General features: G+C 43.9%; 1 protein-coding gene across 1 annotated transcript in view; it reads right to left on the bottom strand.

The window, feature by feature from the left end:
• Positions 1-653: 653 nt before the first annotated feature.
• The window catches only part of Lrp6 (LDL receptor related protein 6), a 149,827-nt gene continuing 135,009 nt past the window's right edge, over positions 654-15,471 (bottom strand). Inside the window, exons 18-23 of the mRNA XM_004672329.2 lie at positions 14,761-14,997; positions 13,609-13,719; positions 9,354-9,584; positions 7,163-7,299; positions 6,467-6,564; positions 654-1,472 (exon numbers count right to left, since the gene is read on the bottom strand). Coding sequence (XP_004672386.1) covers positions 1,178-1,472; positions 6,467-6,564; positions 7,163-7,299; positions 9,354-9,584; positions 13,609-13,719; positions 14,761-14,997 — 1,109 coding nt within the window. The 3' untranslated portion in view covers positions 654-1,177. The remainder of the gene's footprint in view (positions 1,473-6,466; positions 6,565-7,162; positions 7,300-9,353; positions 9,585-13,608; positions 13,720-14,760; positions 14,998-15,471) is intronic.

Raw genomic sequence — 15,471 nt, 5'->3', positions numbered from 1 at the left:
CAATAAAAACTGGTCTAAAGAATGCCACACCGGCAAAAATAGTTAATACAGAGGAAATCTAATAACAACAAATTATCATTTTAAATAGATTGTCTCGCACAAGAACACATTTAAATGTTTTACTAAAAAATATACACAAATTATTTTATGCTGTGATACTATATGCTGAAAGAACTGCAAGGATATATGATTAATTTATAACAAAAACACGATGGTTAGATTTGTAATTCTTAAGCACTGTGTGTATGTGTTGTAAAAATAAATTTAAACAAGCAGTAAAGCATCTTGGAAGAGCAATAGTATGGCTAACTTCTGACCGTTACGCAAAACCAGCAGTCAAATTGAAGCTAAGCCTGCTGGTGAACAGATATATGTTAAAATCAATCCCTAGTTTAGTCAATTCTACTAATTCTTCAGATTAGAAAAGCCTGAATAAGCCATGGCTCTTGGTAAATGGCCTACAAGTTGCTGGGGGAGGCAACAGGGTGAGCGACCTGGAGAAGATGTCACTAGTGATGGGGTGTGGGCTCTCGGGCAGGGACAGAAGACTCACACACAGCCCGTGTCCCTCAGGACAGACACGACACGAGACCTCGCCTACAACACCCGGGATGGAGTTTTACAAGCCTCTGAAACCACTAGATTCCTAGAGAAAACAAAGCCCTTGGCTAAGGTTAGTATGCTTTTTTTTTTTTCCCTTTCATGATTTTACCTGTTGGCCCTCAAATACTAGTGAACCTGAAGGCTATTAGGCTACTTCCAAGTCTCTATGGTTGCCACGCTGAGATGGACTTGATTTCTTCTTTTCCTTAGTTTTTGGTATCAAAAAAGCCACACATTCCTGGTCAGTGGTGCCTTTGTTATTCCTGTCTCCTTTGTACTCAGCCACTTCACTGGGTTTAAGGCATGCTCTGTGTATTTAGTTTGTAAAAATAAAACTTTTAGTACAAATTTATTTTTTATACAAACTTTTATGGCACAAGCAGCAAATGTGCTGTTTTAAGAAAATATAAATATCCTTTCTTCTGTACAAATATCTCCAGCACCCCCTCTCTATAATGTTAACTGTACATGGTCTGCAACACCCTTCTCTCGCAGCTCCCTCCCCCCCTCCAGATCTCAACCAGACAGTATTTACATTTCCCGGTGGAGGCGGTCAGAGGAGGAGGGCCCCGCCTCAGGAGGAGTCCGTGCACGGGGAGGGGGGCGGCGGGTAGAGGTGGTGGGAGTAACTCCGCTCTGTGTAGGGAGAGGGGGGGCAGCTCTCATAGTTCTCCTCGGCCGACAAGTACTGGCTTCGGGGCGTGGGCGGTGGGGGCACGGGCTCCGAGTCGTAGTTCAAGTCACTGGTGTAGCCCTTGGTGGTGGCTGTGGAGGTCACCCTGCGGCTGGGTGCGCAGTCGCTGTCACAGACGTCGGTGCTGCAGGGTGTGGTGGGGGGCGCGAAGTGGCGGTAGCTGTACGGTCTGTAGCTGGTGGGAGGGGATGAAGAAAAGCAGTTATTTTTGTAGAAAAATAACATTCCTTGTCAGAATTTGAGAAACCAGCCTGGAGTGGCGGCACACTCCTCTAATCCCAGCATGTGGAGGCAGAGGTACGAGGACTGCTGCGAGCTGAGGCCAGCCTGGGACTACAGAGTGAGCTCCACATCAGCCTAGAGGACTTTGAGACCCTGTCTTGAAGCCTCCTCCCCCTCCAAAAAGGCTGGGCTGGAGAGATAGATAGCTTAGTGGTTAGGCATTTGCCTACAAAGTCAAAGGACCCAGGTTCAGTTCCTCAGGACCCACATAAACCAGATGCACAAGGTGGCACATGGTCTGGAGTTTGTTTGCAGTGGCCAAAGGCCCTGGCGTGCCCATTCTCTCTTTCAAATAAATAAATAAAAATAAAATAGTAAACACCCCCAAAAGAAAACAACAACACGAAAAAGAATCTGAGAAACTAGGTGTGAGCTATAAGCTATAAGCTATTGCCGTTGTACAGACAGAGCCGGGGACACAGCTCTGTGGTCCTGGGCTTAATCCCCAGCATGGCAACAACACAGTAACTGCCCTCAACCCGTACAGACGAGGAGGCAACTTTCAACGGCACGCTGGCAGAGAGACAGCATATATACTTTTGTATCTGAAAACAGATACAACTAGAGGCAAATCAAAATGGGTGAAGTGAGAGGAGCGGAGATGCAGAGATGCACTCAGCAGAACCTCCAACGAGCTCTTCTCTCTTCAAGCTAAAGCACTATTACAGAGTAAAACACAAATATTCAAAACATCTGTGGGCTTAATGGTCATCTTTGGGAAAATATTACTCTCTTTTTTTTTTCTTTTGCAGTGCTTGGGATGGAACCCAGGGCCTCACACCAATCAAGTGCTCCACTACTGAGCTAACCCAAAGCCCCCCCCCCCTTTCATGCATTTCACAACCCCTAGGCTATAACCTAAACCTATCTTTATTGTAAATTTTTTGTGTTTGTTTGAGGTAGGGTCTCACTCTAGCCCCACCACGCCTGGCCTTTACGTTCTGACAAGATTTCACCAGTTATTCAGTTTCAGTGAAAGAATGGGTCTCAAACCTTAGCATTCTCAACATTTTTAACTGCTTCATCATCTGACAAACATGTTAATGTCTGAAGACTTCTTTTCTTTTATAGATAAAATACTATACAACCTAGACTATCAGCATAAGGGGAATATCCTATCCTATTATTGTTACTATTAGCAACAAGAAATTTTTATTTGGGAGAAACAGTTTCGATCTGTGCATATCAGCATTTTATGGCCATACCACACTGAGCATGTCAGCCTCAACTAATTCTCTGTGGACAGACGAGTAGAGAGACCTCAGAGTGGCATAACTGAACATCACAGTGACAGATTTTCTTTTTCTTTCTTTCTTTCTTTTTTTTTTTTTTCCTTCGAGGTGGGGTCTCACTCTAGCCCAGGCTGACCTGCAATTCACTACGGAGTCTCAGGGTGGCCTCGAACTCACGACAATCCTCCTACCTCTGCCTCCCAAGTGCTGGGATTAAAGGCATGCGCCACCACGCCCGGCACAGTGACAGATTTTCAATGCTCATTAAGGGACAGTGAATTTTCTAATAGATATGTCAAAGGCCTCATATACGTATCTGTCTTTTGAAGTCATCTACAGTTGGTAAACTCTAGCCTGGCCATCTTCTTAAGAAAAAGGCACCAAAAGAGAAATGTACCCATCCAGATAAAATCTGAACTAAACCAGGTGCAGTGGAGCATGCCTTTAACCCTAGCATTTTATAGGACCACCACCAATCCAAGACCACACAATGTTTTCCAGGTCAGCCTGCGTGAGAGCAAGACCCTACCTCAAACAAAGAAAACTATGTGACCTAAAATCCTGGCTTGCTGCTTTTCCTATATATACGTTCTAATTCTAAATACATTCAAGGTAGTTTCAGTTCGTATTTATCTCACAGACCAAGACACACAGATAAGCTTTCTGATTGCAAGAGAAGGGCAAACGCAGTAACAGCTGGTTACAATTCACACAATCAGTGGACATACAGTAATCCAGGCGTGAGCCAGCTGCTGCTGGAGAGAATGGGCTGCCCCACCAGGAGACTAGAAATCCCAGGACCTGCTGAGCAGGTTTCTCAGGAACCTTTCCTCAATGCTTTTGTTTTGTTTGTCTTATCCTTTTGTCCACACATGTAAAAGACTTGGTGAAATTTTCTTAGTAAAGTAAAGCTTAGTAAAATGTTTCTACTTTCAAGTAGGTCGAGGAGGAGGAAGCCCATTAAACAAAATTCTATTAAGTCCACATACAGGCCAAAATCTAAATAGAAAATAGAAAAAACAAACTGTGATGAATAAGAACTGTTTTACATTTACTCTTGTTTGCTTCAATTTGAATTAAATTATCCTTTTGTTTTGTTTTTCGAGGTAGGGTCTCGCTCTAGCCCAGGCTAACCTGGAATTCACTATGTAGTCTCAGGGTGGCCTTGAACTCACAGGGATTCTCCTACCTCTGCTTCCCGAGTGCTGGGATTAAAGACGTGCACCAGCACACCCCAGCCTAAATTACTATTTTTTTGTTGTTTATTTATTTGAGAGTGACATAGAGAAAGAGGGAAGAAGGGGGAAGGGGAGGGAGGGGGAGGAGAGAGAGAAAAAGAGAGGGAGGGGTGGGGGAAGAATGGGCACACCAGGGCTTCCAGCCACTGCAAATGAACTCCAGATGTGTGAGCCCTCTTGCGCATCTGGCTAACGTGGGTGTTGAGGAATTGAGCCTCAAACCGGGGTCCTTAGGTTTCACAGGCAAGCGCTTAACCGCTAAGCCATCTCTCCAGCCCTAAATTACTATTTTTTTTAATATTTTACTTTTATTTATTTATTTGACAGAGAAAGAGGGACAGAGAGAGAGAGAATGGGCGCGCCAGGGCCTCCAGCCACTGCAAACGAACTCCACATGCGTGTGACCCCTTGTGCATCTGGCTAACGTGGGACCTGGGGAATTGAAACTGGGTCCTCTGGCTTTGAAGGCAAATGCCTTAACTGCTAAGCCATCCCTCCAGCCCTTAAATTACCATTTTATTTTATTTTTTTGTCAACAACCTCCATGATTGTAAACAAAATCCCACTGTAATACCCACTTTCCCCTTTGAAACTTTACTCTCCATCATCTCCCCTCCTCTCAATCTCTCTTGTATTTTGATATCATGATCTTTCCTCCTATTATGATGGTCTTATGTAGGTATTGTCAGGCACTGTGAGGTCATGGATGTCTAGGCCTTTTTAAGTGAAACTTTAGATCCTTCTTTTGTTTTTAAAGTTTTGGACCCCTACTCTTTCTTTTTCTTTCTTTCTTTTTTTGTTTTTCCCAGAACAAACCTGCTGCAAGCAAATGAATCTTACAAAACTCACGAAACAATCAGTTTGAAGCCAAGCCCGTCCCAGCCATGACTACACTGAGAACCTGGGCATTTCTGTCAGCCCGTGTAAGGTTATCCAGGTCAATGTGACTGCAAGGAGACGCAGGATATGCGAGATGGAGAGAGGGCAGGGAGGCCTTGGATGGAGCAGCGCGCTAAGAGCAAGCTACAGGCCCGCCCAGTGTGCCTGGGCCTCATAAAGTAGACCCGTCTACTCCCCGCACCAACAGAAGTCACCCAGCCCATGTCACAGCGGTTACCAAGGTCGACTTTACTCTTCTGGCTTCTCTCAAAGTCTGGGCTCTGGATAACCTTGCCTCCTGCAAGATCTCACAACTCTACATCGGGTTTGCCCTCCTTTCCTGTGTTCATGGTATCAGTAACAGTGAGCCTGTGCAGGAGCCTGGTTTGGCATCAGTAACTTGGGTGGGTGGCCTTCTCTCAGAGCACTGCCAACGCCTAGGACGTCATTTTATTATGCTGAAAGCCAGTATTTGTGACTCTCTTGGAGCCGGCGCCAAGTGTGGTGGTGCATGCTTTACTCCCAGCACTGGGGAGGCAGACATAGGAGGATTGCCACGAGTTCGAGGCCACCCTGAGTCTACATAGTGAATTCCAGGTCAGCCTGATCTAGAGCGAGGCCCTACCTCAAAAATCCAAAAAAGTACAATAAATGAAATAAAATGGAGGTTGGGGAACTCTGGGTTGAGTGAGAAACTCCATTTCAAGGATACAGCTGGATCATCTAAGACAACGCTTGATGTTTTCCTCTAGCTTTGGCATGTATGTGCACGGCGTGTATACATCTGTACACACGTGCAGATACTACATACATGTAAAAAGTCTGAAAGGAAAAGATCTGTGGGAAGGGTTATATGATGGAAGGGGCTCTGAGAGTCTAATGGCTTTTAATGTTTCTTATCTCCTCCTCCTCTCCCCCGCACCTCTCTCTCTTTTTTTCAATGTAGTATCTCACACTAGCCCAGGCTGACCTGGAACTCCCTCTGTAATCCCAGGCTGGCCACAAATTCATGATGATCTTTCCACCGGTCACCTGTCTCCCATCTCCTGGGTACTGAGTGCTGGAATTAAAGGTGTGTGCCTATTCACTTTTTAAAAAAATATTATTGGGGAGGGGGGAATTGGTGCTCCAGGACCTCCAGCCATGGCAATCAAACTCCAGATGTGTGCACCACCTTGTGCACCTACCTGGCTTAAGGGGGTTCTCAGGAGTTGAACCTGGGTCCTTAGGCTTTGCAGGTAAGCGCCCTAACCTCTAAGCCATCTCTCCAGCCTCTATTCACTTTAAAAAATTTTTTTTAAAAGTTTTGTTTTTAGAAGTAGGGTCTCACTCTAGTCTAAGCTGACCTGGAATTCACTATGTAGTCTCAGGGTGGCCTTAAACTCATGGTGATCCTCCTACCTCTGCTGGGATTAAAGGCATGCACCTGGCTTCCCTGTTCACTTTTTGAGATCACTCCTGTTCACTAAGGCTTTGTCATGCTTATAACTGGAATACTTCTTTCTAATCACTTTCTATGAAAGGAGGGTATGTATTACCTGTAGGATCTATGTGTAGAAGGACTGTTTGAAGAGTAACCAAATTCCATAGTGTAATGTGATCGCTCTGTAGCAGGGGATGGTGGTGGGTTCAAAATCTAAAAGGAAAATTAAATATTAAACAAAAACCTATTCCAGATACAGACCAAAGACTCCCTTTCATTTTCTATCCCTTCATCTCTGTCCTCATTCCTCTAAAGTACATTAATAGAACAATTCTCCTTCCCAAAGAACTTCCTCAAACAGTATTTCCAGACCGTGGCTTCCCCTTCCTGAAAGCACAGTTTCATCATAGCTAGAGTTCAAACTGGTGAAAGAAAAAAACCTTGGTATCTACATGTCACTGGTTAAAATTTAGATAGCTAGGTTCTGACTTTTTGATGTCTATAAAAACATGACAGATATAGAAGGATTTCTAGGTGTACTTCTTTTAGGGGGCTGTGAAATAAAGGTTCTAAGTCTCTCAACCTATTCAGTGGTTCTATTCTTACTGGATGATGATTTTTACATAGTAAACTTAAACGACTGATTAATATGTAGCAGTGGTGGTCAACCTTTACTTGAACGTATGTACCTAAGCTCTACGTTTAAAGGCTTTTGCACTACCATCACCAAGCATCCACCCACACATAAATTAAGCTAAGACACCATGCACTTTATCACCGAGAGAAAGTCAAAGTGAAGGAGACTGCTTACTGTGGGGAAGTAAGTGCCTTTGGTGCTTGAAGAACTGCTCGACGATGCCCCTGTGACATGCGCACGGTCGTAGGGGGGCCCACTGCTTCCCCCCATGATGCTGAGGGAGCTTATCATCGATTTACCTCGAGACATTCCTGACACGAAAGGGAATAAAATGCAGAGACGAGTGAGATCCATGAAAATACATGAAATGACTTGACTCAACACCAGGATTCTGACTACCAATGACCAAGCAGTCTGACTTTTAAACACCCTATGCCCTCTTGTCCTAAAATTGGAAGCAGTTAATGGATAAAGGAAAGGAATGCTCTGGAGAAGTGAGCGGCTGCACTGACAGCTAGTCCAGGGTGAGGCGAGGCGAGGCGAGGCACCCTGCTGGGGAAGGACAGCCCTTCACAGAGCAGCCTCCAACCACCTGAGGATCTGAGGAGGAAGGGACCTGGAGCCTGCAGGCTACCACGCAGGGCAGGGGAAAGCCCAGGTCTGTTTAAACAGAAATGAAAGTCCCTTTTAGGGCATCAACACAACCCATGGAAGGTATTTCTTCATCCACTTGATGCAAATACCACTGAAATCAAAGCTAACTATGTTGAAGAAGGAATTCTCGATGTAGCTTCCCATGTTCCTACTAAAAGTAGCTCAGTAACAAGGGAAACACTGTTATTTACAGCTTAACTATTACATCAGTTCACTTAGAGTTACACTGAGAATGAGTTCCTAGTTTCAAGGGACCTACTTTCAAAGTTTCAAAGACTTCAGGCTTCCCCATGTCCATAGACAGGCATGTAGAGCAAGCTCAGCCTTACCTGAGGACACTCTTGTAACTGAGCATGGTATGTTTTTCTTTTTTTTGTTTTTCGAGGTAAGGTCTCACTTTAGCTCAGGCTGGCCTGGAATTCTCTATGTAGTCTCAGGGTAGCCTCAAACTCATGGTGATCCTCCTACTTCTGCCTCCTTAGTGCTGGGATTAAAGCCTTGCGCCACCATGCCCGGCAAGCATGGTGTTTTATTTGTACACAATAATTAGAATATACTACTAAAGTTGTGAAACACTGAAAAAATAACTATTCTTCCCTAGAGTAACACAGCCCACCAAGGCCAGAATTTCTGCCTGCTTGGCTGTGCCTAAACCAGCCCACTGTTATTCACAGCTCCCACTTTATTTATTTATTTGACAGTGAGTGTGTGAGAGAGAGAGAATGGGCACTTTAGGGCCTCCAGCCAATGCAAGTGAACTCTAGACGTATGTGCCACCATGTGCATCTTGGCTTACATGGATTCTGGGGAGTCAAACCTAGGTCCTTAGGCTTTGCAGGCAAGCACCTTAAATGCTAAGCCATCTCTCCAGCCCCATAGTTACTACTTGGAAACAGAGGACAGGATAACCTTTTGTCATTTACTGTATTTTTAAAAATATTTATTTGGGAAAAAAAAATTATTTGAGAGAAAGGGGCAGGAAGAGAATGTGTGCACCAGGGCTTCTAGCCACTGCAAACTCAAAATGCATGTGCCTCTTTGTGTATCTGGCTTTACCTGGGTATTGGGGAATCAAACTTGGGTCCTTTGGCTTTGGTGGCAAGTGCCTTAACTGATAAGCCATCTCTGCAGCCCGTCACTTACCATTTCTAAGTCTCTGTCTGCAGAAGGAAAGCTTATCTATTTTTTTGACCTCCTTTTTATTCCTAGGCTCAACAGTCCTAGGGTTCCTGTGGTGAAATGAAGAGACTGGGCTCTGAAGTGTTCACACAGTGCTGGCTGATCCATATGTAGCTGCACACCTCCAGAGTGCAGATGAAAGGTTAGGAGCCAGCACATGTGTTTGCTTTCAATCTTTTAGAGCAATTTCTATCAAGCTATACCCAAGGCCTTCTGCATAAAGAGATGGTGTTAAAGTAAAAAAAAAAAAAAAAAAAAAATTTGGATCCAGGCATGGTGGTGCACACCTCTAATCCCAGCACCTGGGAGGCAGAGGTAGGAGAATCACTGTGAGTCCAAGGTCAACCTAAGACTATGTAGTAAATTCAAAGTCAGCCTGGGCTAGAGTGAGATCCTACCTTAAAACAAATCAAACAAACAAACAAAATTGTTCTAACAATTTCCTTGAATCCAAAGTAATCAGTTTGAAAGAGACGCTAGACAGTGCCATGTTTCCCTAATGCAAATCCTGTGATCTTGCCAGAACACTCACCTGGAAGAGATCCCGACAGGGAGCCTGGGTGTGGCACGTAGCCAAGGGGCACAGAAGCTGGTCCATGAACCACATAGTCGTTAGTCATGGTTTCCCCATCTCCTTTCATACGTGGACACAGCGTCCTCTGGCAGATAAAGTATATGGTTCCAGACACAAAAATGGTGACGATTACTCCAATAACTGAACCAACCGTGTTGGTGGCCTGTGGTGCTGGCTCTTCAGTTGGGTCTAAAACGGAGAACACCGTCCAGTTATCTGATGGAATACAACTGCACAGTCGAGCAGAATTCCAGAGGGATAACAGTCACACATGAAGACATGCATTACTAAGCTGAGCACCCAAACGTGTTTCTTCTTTTATGGACAGACCTAGACGAGTCACCAAATATTTCAGATGGAATACGAAGTGGTGAAGAAGTTGAAAGAGCACGGGGCACAGGTTAGCGCTGAGATGTTTAGTGCTGTTCAACAAACGCAGCAAGTACAGAGGAATGTAGGCCTTCAGACCCGCCCGTGGCTGCCTGAGAGCAAGAGCATGGCTCTCTTAATGCCTGATTTCCAGAGGATTCACAGAGATAGGAGAAGCCAAAACCCTAAGGGGATCTTGCCCAGGACACCCATCTTTTTGGACCCTGGGCTACCTGGGCTTTCAAAAAGCAGAGGACATTAAGGTCAGTGGTAAAGCAAAAAAAAAAAAAAAAAAAAAAAAGTTCTCAAGTTTAGAGCTTTTCTCTTCTCTTCAGAAAGAAAATTCATCCATTCTGACTAGTTTATATATAATCTCAAATTAAATAGTTCGTATTTTCTCTTATCTAAGATTCCCTAGTCACACAGCTAAACTCAACTTTGATAAAGAAATGAGCAACAGGGCTGGAGAGATGGCTTAGTGGTTAAGCACTTGCCTGTGAAGCCTAAGGACCCCAGATCGAGGCTCGATTCCCCAGGACCCACATGAGCCAGATGCACAAGGGGGCGCACGCGTCTGGAGTTCGTTTGCAGTGGCTGGAGGCCCTAGCACGCCCATTCTCTCTCTATCTGCCTCTTTCTCTGTCTGTCTGTCACTGTCAAATAAATAATAAAAATGAACAACAACAACAAAAAAGAAATGAGCAACAATGACAGCTGTTACTTTACAGGGGCTGCCAGTTACAAACTGAGTTTGTGGAATCTGAGCCATACACTCACACTGCTTGCTAGCAACCATCTGATCTTTTCTGCTCTCTTCTAGCACCTGGGTATTCCTTTACAATGCTAAGCTTAAAGAAATAGTTAATATTCTTGCTCCACACTGCTGGTCTCTGGTCACAGGTTTGCTCTATCACCATTTCATGGAAATGACCTGGCAAAGGTCAAGTTCTCCTACTTACTACATTTCATAAACTTCGTCTTACAAACCTCACTACACACTCAATTCTGCTGACTCCTCTTCTTTTCAAAAATATATCATCAGCATACTTCTGAGACACATTACCAGTTTTACTATTTTGTGGTTTTTCTTGGGGGGGGGCAGTCTCATGTAGCCAGGGTTGGCCCCAAACTTGCTATGTAGCTGAGGACTCTGAGCTCCTGCACCTCCCATATGCCGAGATGGCAGGCACGTACTCAGTCCAGTTTTACGAGTTTTGATTATTCCTTATCTGCTCTCAATTGATCATAAGTGCTTTCCTGAGTTCTAACTACCATCTCCTAGTTTTGTCCTCTGCTCTATTGGGAGATTTCATCTGCTGTCACAGCTTTAATGCCATGAAGTTAAGAGTGCTAAAACACCCGCGAGCCACACAACAATTTCCTGACAGCTGAACTGGGAACCTTCAGTGCAACGCGACCCAAGCAGAACCTCGTCTGTTCTCTCTCCCCCACAACACAGGTGAAGCAGCCCACTTTGGGACAATCAAGACTCACACATCCTGTGGCAGACTATGGAGAGCATGCCTATCTAAAGCCTTGACGTTAAAAACAAAACAGATCAGCAAGCATGGCTTTAACCCACCATTCCTCTCACTCCAAGGTGCACAGCTCCTCTTGAATGCCCTACTCAATGACCCGGGCTTGGTGAGATGCCATGTCAAACCTGCCAGCTGTGTCTGAGCACCCACCACCCGCCCCTTTTCTTTCAAAGTAGGGTCTCACTCTAGCTCAGGCTCACCTAGAACTCACTTTGTAGTTCCAGGTTGGCCTGGAACTCAGGGCACTCCTACTGCTGCTGGGATTAAAGGCATGTGTTGGTTGCCACGCCCAGTCAGTCCTTTTAACTCTTTCTGAAATCTACTCCTTCACCACCACTGCTGTTGAGTTAGACCTTCGTACCTTCTGTTGGAACCACAGTAACCTTCTGAACAGTTTTAAATTACAGACTGCAAGTAATTATTAGATGGTGAAAACAAGTTACAAGGGTATAATCAGTACTTAACAAAAGAAACAGAAAACATCTGGATGAAGCCTATCCCATACACACGGGTGAAGACTGCTGTGTGACTCCAGTGTCTGGGTGGTTGGTACATTCACAGCTCTATTTTCTTGATGTGGTTCATGGAAGTTTGAAAATGATCGGCCTATATATAATCTTTACCTCTACTACATTTGCTTGTTAGCTTCTGTTTTCATTCAGTCATGACAGTCCTTTTCTTAAAATTTTCAGCGACTCTCCATGGTGAACAGAATTCTGACTAGGATTTGTAGAAAAAACAAAACAGGCCCCCTCCCCCCATGATCTTCTACTCTTCTACACTGCTCTTCTCTGGTGATACACCTCAAGCTTAAAATGTGGCAATCACATTTACACACAGCAGTTTCCAAATGTGCCTGGATTCACTCCTTTCTGTTGTTGAACACAATGCAATATCTCCTTGTATCTGCATAATACACATTTTATTAATGAATACTCAATCTTTATTTTTGTTTTATTGTGCCATTCATTCATTCATGATGGGATCTCAAGTAGGGCAGGCTGATCTTGAACTTGTTATGTATATATAGTCAACCCAGTACTTGGGAAACAGAGGAATGAGGATCAGTGAGTTCAAGGCCAGCCTCAGCTACACAGTGATTTTGAGGCCAACCTGGGCTACATGATACCCTGCCAGACAAAACAGGAACAACTTTGTGCTAAGTGGTATGAGAATTCTTGGAGGACTCACCATGGCACAGAGCAGAGCACTTAGCATAAGGGAGTAAATGCTTGCTGAAAGAGTTGAAAGGAGTCCTGAAAATTCACCTGACCTTTCTAAATCACATCCCCATTTTGCAAGAGCAAACCTGACTTGTGCTGAATCCTACTCACAATGATGTTTAATGGTTATGGACTTTGAAATAAGTACAGGCTGTTCAACAACTGTGTCACTGTGTCTCCAGGGATACACTGGTCCAAACAGCTTCAGGTTACTTCTTAAGAAAGCTCTTAAAGCCAGGAGCAGTGGCACATACCAGAAATAGAAAGATTGTAAGTTTGAGGCCAGTTTATAGTAAATAGTGGGTTCCAGACCCACCTCAAAGAAAGAGAAAGAAGTCAGTAAGGGAAGGCTAGCTGGCTCCTAGTTCTTCTAACCAGTGTGAAAGTTAAGAAATATTTCAAGGGGAAGTGAGATGGCTCAGTGGTTAAAGGTGCCTGCTTACAAAGCATGAAGAGCCTGATTCAAATCCCCACTACCGACATAAAGTCAGATGCACAGTGGCACATATGTCTGGAGTTCATTTGCAGTCGCAGGAAACCCTGGAGTGTCCATCCATTCATTGCTTCCCTCCCTCCCTCTTCTCTCCTTTGCTGCTGTTTCTCTTAAATAAACAAACTATATATAAAAGAGATGTTTTCAGAGAACAATGGGAGAGAATTAAACATAAACTAATTTCAGAAATGAAGTTCAGACCACCAGTGAATTTGTATATATCAACATTATTTGAAAATCTTGTGACTTTAGCTGTGGCAGAACAATTCTTTTCTGGTGCTATACTTGATATTGCTGGCATAAGAAAGCTATCTTTAAGGAATTCACAAACACACAAAAAAATCTCCAGTATAAGTAACTAGCCTAACACTAATCTTTGTACTAAAGAAAACTTGATTAAAAACAGCAAGAAATTGACAAAGTATTTTTCAAATGCTACCCTAAGAATGAAAAGGGGGGGGGCTAGAGTAGGAGGATCATCCTGAGTTCGAGGCCAGCCTGGACTACAGAGTGAGTCCGCTGGATGAGACCCTGCCTTGAAAAAAAAATTAAATTTAAAATAAAATTTAAAAGGTCTTATTGCTACTTACAACAATCCAGTTCATCAGATTTGTCACTGCAATCCACATTATGATCACATTTCTTGTGCTTTCCAACACACTGACCATTGGCACAGCGGAACTGATCAATTAAACAAAGCACTAGAAAAAAATGCAAATAGTTTTATTTTCATCACGTAATGCCATGTTCTACCAAAAGTTGCTCTCTAAGTACAAATAAAAATTAATAGGGGGTTGGAAAGATGGCTTAGCAGTTAAGTGCTTGCCTGTGAAGCCTAAGGACCCCAGTTCAAGGCTCGCTTCCCCAGAACCCACGTAAGCCAGATGCAAAAGGTGGCACATGTGTCTGGAGTTTGTTTGCAATGGCCAGAGGCCCTGGCACACCCATTCTCTCTCTCTGCCTCTTTCTCTGTTTGTCGCTCTCAAATAAATAAAAATAAACAAAAAACATTTTAAAAAAAGTTACTAGGGGGGCTGGAGAGATGGCTTAGCGGTTAAGCGCTTGCCTGTGAAGCCTAAGGACCCCGGTTCGAGGCTCGGTTCTCCAGGTCCCACGTTAGCCAGATGCACAAGGGGGCGCATGCGTCTGGAGTTCGTTTGCAGAGGCTGGAAGCCCTGGCGCGCCCATTCTCTCTCTCCCTCTATCTGTCTTTCTCTCTGTGTCTGTCTCTCTCAAATAAATAAATAAATAAAAAATTAAAAAAAAAAAAAAAGTTACTAGGGGCTGGAAATGGCTTAGCGGTTAAGGTGTTTGCCTGTGAAGCCTAAGGACAGACCCTGGTTCAATTCTCCAGGACCCATGTAAGTCAGATGCACAAGGGGGTGCATGCGTTTGTCTGCAGTGGTTAGAGGCCCTGGCATGCCTATTCTTTCTTTCAATCTGCCTCTTTCTCTCAAATAAATAAATAAATAATGTATATATAAAGTGACTAGGCCTTAGGTATCTCATTATAGTAACAAAATTCTGATTAAATCTGGAATGCAACTAAGCTCACCACTCATTACACCATCAACACACATCAGTTGTGTGTGTGTGAGATAAAGCAATTAGTAACATGCCATTGGATTCATGATATGGTCAAATGTGAAACACAAAATCTACTATTAAGCCAAAGCACCACACTCAATTTTAAACAACCTGATGAAAAAGAATATATGCAACCACTGAGGAATTCTGGGTACCTTCACAGTTCTTCTCATCTGACTTATCCTGGCAGTTTGCATCTCCATTGCATCGAAGGGCACCATCAATGCACTGCCCACTGGCACACTGGAACTGGGACTCTGAGCAGACAGGACAGTTGAGCTCATCACTGTGGTCTTCACATTCAGTGAACCCATCACATCGCCAAGCTACCGGGATACAGTCAATTTCCCCGGTGAAACAAGTGAACTGCTGAGGAGAGCACGTTGGGGGTTCTTCCAGTGCACATGGAGAGAGAGCAACAAAGCACACTCATGGTCACACAGTGCTAGAGACACGTGCAGCTCGTTACATGACACGCAGCACTTACCACAAACATGGCCTGTGAACTACGCAGACGTCTCAGACTGTGATTTGAGTAGGATTACAGTACGTACAATCCATTCTGGTCTCATATGTAACCAAGGAATAGTAACTATAACCAACCTCCAAATATTGTAATGCAAGCCTAGAATGTATGTTTGTTATCTCTAAAGTTCTCAAAAATTGGTTCACAATCCCCTGAGGATTCCTAGTACAGTACAACTTTTCAGTGGATCTACTGTAAGAATTTTTTAAACATTTATTTATTTATTATTTGCAAGGAGGGACAGAAATAAAAGAGAATGGGTTCTTGCAAATGAACTCCAGACACATGCACCACTTTGTGCATCTGGCTATACATGGGTACTGAGGAATCGAACTCAGGC

This window comes from Jaculus jaculus, chromosome 23, assembly GCF_020740685.1.
Source record: "Jaculus jaculus isolate mJacJac1 chromosome 23, mJacJac1.mat.Y.cur, whole genome shotgun sequence".
In the NCBI taxonomy this organism is placed as follows: Eukaryota; Metazoa; Chordata; class Mammalia; order Rodentia; family Dipodidae; genus Jaculus; species Jaculus jaculus.
Note: the sequence above shows the minus strand (reverse complement) of the source record. Positions and strands in the feature narration are given on the sequence as shown.